Source organism: Arvicola amphibius, chromosome 2, assembly GCF_903992535.2.
Source record: "Arvicola amphibius chromosome 2, mArvAmp1.2, whole genome shotgun sequence".
Taxonomy (NCBI): domain Eukaryota; kingdom Metazoa; phylum Chordata; class Mammalia; order Rodentia; family Cricetidae; genus Arvicola; species Arvicola amphibius.
In genome coordinates, this window is record NC_052048.2 from 187,984,653 (window position 1) to 187,991,067 (window position 6,415).

Here is a 6,415-nt window from a genome sequence, read left to right on the forward strand (position 1 = left end):
TGCAGATATGACAAAATACTACTTGGCCAGGTTTTTTGTCAGCCAGGTGAGTGCGACTATTCCTATGATTTCTTTATTGCACATCTTTCTTTTCCGCCAGACCTCAAGGGAAAGTTTTTATGTTCCCAGGAAATGATTTTGATTGAACCTGCCCATGTCTCATTAGTAACTGTTTTCAGGGTACCATTTCTGTGTAATCTGGCCCTCCTTCTGATGCTAACTTTAAATACTCTGCACAGGCTGTGACCTTTTTATGTGTAGAATATACATTTCTTGATACTTGGGACTGGTAATTTACAGAGTTCAAGGCCATCCTGGCTGATGGCGGTCCATGCAAAGTGAATGGGACAAGGTAGCAGGGGACGGGGTGATGAGGTCATGGTTTTTACTAATTGAGACCATAAGATTTTGACTCAGGCTGTCTCATTTCATGATATGCATTAAACACAGTTGGGAACAAAATTGAACTAATTTTGATTTTTGATTCTTTCTGTTTTATTTTCAATTTGACAGAATACATTGCAGACAGAAATTATTTTCAACAATTACATCAGTGGCACGACACCTTTCTACCTAGGCTACATTGAAATCTGGGGATTGGGCAGTGTTTCCATTACCAGTGTGAGCATCTCTGTGAACAACAATAGTAATACAGTCCCCCATGACTACAACATTGAAACCCAGGTTTGTGACTACTGGAAAACCCTATGGTATCCACCCTCCTGCCCCCGCACCAAATGCTTTGTGTTACCCCTCCCCCACCCCCTACTGTCAGCCACTGTGTTCAGTGCCATCTGTGTATAGTGTGAAGATAAAGCAACATCCATAGTTTATCAATTGGAGCTAAAAATCTAGTTGCTTACTTTCTATATCTATCATATTGTCTAAAAGCCTAAGTGACACCTGTTTCTCCTGTCTCAGAAACTAAACTCTCAAACAGCTTCAATGACTATATTTTGGTAAATGCCAGCCACTATCCACTACCCTACAAAGAGCTGGTCCACTACTTAAAGTGTCGTGGTGAGGGAACAACAGCAACAACAGAGATAAAGCAAACAACTCTTTGCTCTCACTCATTTTTTTTTTCCATCTAAATTTATAGGAAACTCTCGGAAATTTCCATGCCCATAGAGACTTAGCTCGATATTTTTGTGTTTGAAATGATATTACAGAGGGAAATGTTAGGTAGGGATACACAATAACTCTGTACCAAAGTAAATTTGAATGTAAATATGTATTTAAAATATCTTGACCTAATGAGTGAATACCTAGTATCATTTTAATTGGTTCTTTGAGAATTTTATAGTACTAATCCCTTCTCCCAAGTTCTCCCAGAACTACCTGCCCTTCCCTACCTACTCAACTTTTGTGTCCTATCTATGCATCTCTATATGTATGTGTGTATTTACATATGTATGTATGTATGTATGCATATATCTATCTACCTACCTACTTATCTCAATATATGCTTCCTATATTTTCTTGGAGGTGTGGCCTTCTATTGGAGCATGGTAAACTGAACATTTTATTAATGTCCATGTTCATTTTCTGTCCCCAACTCCTCTCAGATCCTTCTCTACCTCCCGAAACATCCAACATCGTGTTCTCTTTCTCACTCTTTTTTTTAAAACCCATTTAATCCAGTTTGTTTTGGTCAACTACTCCTGGGCATTGCGCCTGACCAGGAGTATGGTCAATATACCCAATGCCTTATCATTGAGGGAAACTGACTTTTCCTCTCTCAGCAGCAACCAAATGCCATTAGCCCCTCAGCTAGGCATGGGACTTCATGCCCCCCTTTCTTCTCCACCCTGGGATTTTTTCTGGCTGAAGTATGTGCAGGTCTTGTGCATGTTGTCACAATATCTGTGAGTTCATGTACACCTGCCCCATAGTGTCTGGGAAATAGAGTGTCTTAGCTACGGTTTCCATTGCTGTGACAAAACACAATGGCAAAAGAAACTTGGTTAAGAAAGGGTTCATTTCAGTACACAACCCTCATCATAGAGGGAAGGGAGGAACTGAAGGCAGGAACTGATGCAGAGAGGCCATGGAGGATTGCTGCTTACTGACTTGTTCCTCCTGGCTGACTCAGTCTACCTTTTCGTGCAGCAGCTCACAGGCACCAACACTTTTGTGTGAATTTTTGTCTCAGCTCACTAAACACATCTTAGACAAGGTTTTCAACCCACTTATTGCTTGATCTTGTTCCTCATTCCTTTTGGATGCTTTGCAGTCTATATGTTCACAACACTAATGTTAGCAATGATGTTCTTGTTTGTAGAGACAATAGCAGTCATGCTAAGATATGTTCCCAGCTTGCAGTAATTTGATGTTGATTACAAGTATGCTCTCATCCTGTCAAAATTAAAATTAGAACCTTAGGGTTCATATAATATTTCAGTCTCAATACCTGTCACAGTGTGAAAAATGGGAGTCATTCAATCCCCCCACCTCTCTCTCTCTCTCTCTCTCTGTGTGTGTGTGTGTGTGTGCATCTTTGTGTGCGTGTACTAAATGTGAATGCTTTCTGATTTCTAAGCCTGAGAAAAAAGTTTTTCTTCATTTTTATAATTTTAAAATGTCTCCTTGTACTGTGGTTTTCTTGTCAACCACCTTTAAAAAGATATCTCAAAGGACTTTTCCCTATTCTGTTGTGGAATGATTTATGGACAGTTAAAAACTGGTCTATGATGAGGCCTCTTGAAAGTGTTTGCCCATAAGAAAAAGGAATATTAGACTTCCCAGGCAGTGGGTGAGTGCTCCGGGGAGACAGCAGAAGACGGAGTCAAAGGAGCGCTAGCAGCAGTACAGAGGAGAGGAAGGCAGGGTACCCTTTTCAGTTTGTCTGTGCACTTGTTCTCAGTGTGAACTGAATCACTGAGCGCCCATTCCTGTCACGGAAAAATCATTCTACTCCAAGGATTAGGAAACCTCTACACCCTCTACACCTGAAAATAAAACAGTAGTTAGCATCAAAGCATCATGTGGCTCAATGGCTTGCACCCTGCTCATTTGTGTACAGGAAATTCTAGACAACAAATTCTCAATATTTTTCTTGTTGTTTGTTCCAACAGATATTGAAAGTTAATGTGACTGAGAGTCGCATCGGCCTGCATCGTTTTCAGTCATTGACATGGAACTCTTCATAAATTTTTAGAGCAGGATACTACAAAACGATTTAAACTACTTATACTTTATAATTATATAATCATTATGTATCACCAATTGTTTCATTCCCAGTATGACTAGAATATTTTGTGAATTTTTTTGTATATGTGTATGACTCCCAAAATAATATCTCTGGGTCAGTTTAATGTATGTAATCAGTGTGGTATATATGGTTCATTATATGACATTGAGATGTGAAGATGAAGTAGATCCGTGTTGAAGTGTGTGTGTCTGTGTCTGTCTGTGTGTGTGAGTTGGTAGAAGGGGAGGAGAACAATACACTGAGCCAATGGTGGAGGAGGAAGAAAAAGAACACAGGAAGGAAGCAGGGAAGATGCACGGCAATGGTAGGGGCAGCAAGAGTAATAGTCATTCTAAGGGGTGGTAGCCTTGTAGGGAGGAGAAAGGAGAGTTAACTCATTTGAAAGAGAAGGGGTCTTAAAGAAATGCTTAACACACAGGAATGCAATGAAGTGATTTAAGTAGGTACAGCAGAAGGAAGGGATTGGATGTACAAAATAAGTTAATTGCATAGAAGTGTGCTTTGAAATGTGTAAATCTTATTTCTTGACCATATCTCATGTACATAACAACAGTGATACAAGCATATGTGATTTTTATGTCACAGAAAAATAAACCAAGTGGATTTACAAGGAATTCTCAATGTTGTGATGCGTGTTTGTGGGGACCTCACAGAGGGGTCAGTAGAAGACTCCTGAGAACTTGTCTCTTTTGTCCCCTGCCTGTAGCATCTTAGCTCCTGCAGTCCAGTACAGGAATGGGTTGTGGTTTCCAACTAGTCCCCTTCTCCAACATCACTATAATGACTCTCTCAAGAGCTTTGGATACTGTTTAAGAATCAAGCAGTTTCTGTACCTGGTAAAATATCAATTTCAACAACAAAAAAAAACCAAAAAGAATTATAACTATATTGGTTAAAATGTGTATAAAGAAAAATGAAAGCCAGGCTGTCAAGATAACTCAGTAAGTAGGTAAATGCTCTTGCCACACAAGTCTGATGATCTGAATTCAATCCTCAGAAATAATAAAGACAGAAGGAGTAAACAGACTCCACAAAGTTGTCCTCTGACCTCCAAATGTATGTCATGGCAAATACAACCCCCTACAAAATAATAAATTATAGTGAAAAATTAAAATGAAAAGAAATTATATAAAATGATCAATGGGCATGTTTAATTTGAGTGGTTTTTGAAAATACAATATGTTTCATGTGGATATGTGTACCTCCTCCCCTCTTCCCTTCTGTACTGGAAAGCCATTCTGTATGCTGTATGCATGCCCAGGCATCTGCACCTGTTGCACTGCACCAAAATACCATTCAGTCGACTTAATAATCTATTAAATGAGGCATCGTGCATGAGGAGCTGAGAGATAACTAGTGAACTAAAGAAATGTGGGCAAGTAGCCATGAGAATTATTTGATTTAAAAGGCAAAAAAACCACCCTTCACCCTAATTAACTCTCTTTGATTTATAAAAGAAAGTTACAAGGACTTGGCTTACATAATATTTTAGAAATATCTTGTGTTGCCGACAGGTATACATGGCCATGCGTTGGACTCTCGTTGTCCTTAGTGAGGCGTTTCCTGGCTGGACAACCCAGGGACCCCACTGATGACTTATGGACTGCCCCCCAACATTTGGAAACTCTGGGGGAATGTTTTTACATGTGTAGAGTAAAATGTCAACCACCACAAAAGAAACAGCACATAAAAATGTACAGTCCCGAGCCTGCTGCCTGCAGCAAGGCAGGCCCTTTGTCAGCGAGCTGCTTGGCCTGCAAGGGGACCTGAGAGTCGGCCAGAGGATCCATCATTCATTGGGGTGAGTGAGGAGTGAGTGCCTGAACCGCAGCTGCTGCCCAGAGAGGGACCACCGACATTCCCCAACTCCCCCCACCACCCGCACACTTCCTGCTCTTCCTGCAGGGGTTATTCTCCCCGGATACTGCCTCTCTCTTCCTGTCCCTTCCCAGCTTGCACCCAGAACACCCCCCCTCCCCTTCTCCTCATCCTCCCGTCTTTGGGGCCACAAAATCCCACAGCTCAGCCTGTTTGGGCGCCGGGGACCTGGAATTGAGTGCACCCAGGCCGGTGGGAGGTCCCCTCCTTCCTTCATTAGTCTGCCTGTAGCAAGGTAGGCCCTTTGTCAGTGAGCTGCTTGGCCTGCAAGGAGACCTGACAGTCTGCCAGAGGATCCATCATTCATTGGGGTGAGTGAATTGAATTCATTGGGGTGAATTGAACTTCTAAAAGAAGACCCAAAGGGGATTATTTAGAGGAAGAAATGGGCAGGCTCCAATGCAAGAATTCCTCCAACAATTTGAAAAACAACATGAAAGCACCAGAACCCAGCGAACTTATAACAGGAGGACTTGAACACACTAATCAAGAAGAAGTAGAAAAAATTGACTTTATGAAAGTAATGGAGTCCCTTAAACAGGAGGTGAAAAACTCCCTTAAGGAAATGGACGAGAAGAATAACAAAAAGTTTGAAGAATTGAGTAAATCCTTAAATGATATCCTAGGATACCAAGAAAAAACAATCAAACAGATAATGGAAACAGTGCAAGACTTGAAAACTGAAATGGAGGCAAGAAAGAAAACACAACCCGAGGGCCAGCCGGATATGGAAAATCTATGTAAATGAACAGAGACTACAGAAACAAGCCTAACCAACATCTCAGATTCTGAAGATACCATAGAGAAAATAAACGCACTGATCAAAGAAAACAGCAAATCCAACAAATTCTCATCACAAAACATTCAGGAAATCTGGGACACAATAAAAAGACCAAACCTAAGAATAATAGGCATAGAAGAAGGAGAAGAAATACAGCTCAATGGTCCAGAAAATATATTTAATAAAATTATAGAAGAAAACTTCCCAAACCTAAAGAAAGATATTCCTATTAAGGTTCAAGAAGCTTACAGAACACCAAATAGACTGGATCAAAAAAAAAAAAATCCACTCGCCATATTATAATCAAAACACAAAACATACAGAATAAAGAAAGAATATTAAGAGCTGCAAAGGAAAAAAGTCAAGTAACATACAAAGGTAAACCTATCAGACTAACACCTGACTTCTCTATGGAAACCATGAAAGCCAGAAGGTCCTGGATAGATGTTTTGCAGAAACTAAGAGACCATTGATGCAAGCCCAGATTACTATACCCAGCCAAGCTTTCATTCACTATAAATGGAGAAAACAAAATATTCCAG

General features: G+C 40.4%; 1 protein-coding gene across 2 annotated transcripts in view; it reads left to right on the plus strand.

Moving 5' to 3' along the window:
• The window catches only part of Mgam (maltase-glucoamylase), a 143,966-nt gene extending 140,453 nt beyond the window's left edge, over positions 1-3,513 (plus strand). For both annotated transcript variants that reach the window (XM_038318489.1, XM_038318490.1), the window contains 3 exons: positions 6-46; positions 514-684; positions 3,078-3,513. In XM_038318489.1, the coding sequence (XP_038174417.1) occupies positions 6-46; positions 514-684; positions 3,078-3,152 (287 nt within the window). In that variant the 3' untranslated portion in view covers positions 3,153-3,513. The remainder of the gene's footprint in view (positions 1-5; positions 47-513; positions 685-3,077) is intronic.
• Positions 3,514-6,415: the final 2,902 nt, after the last annotated feature.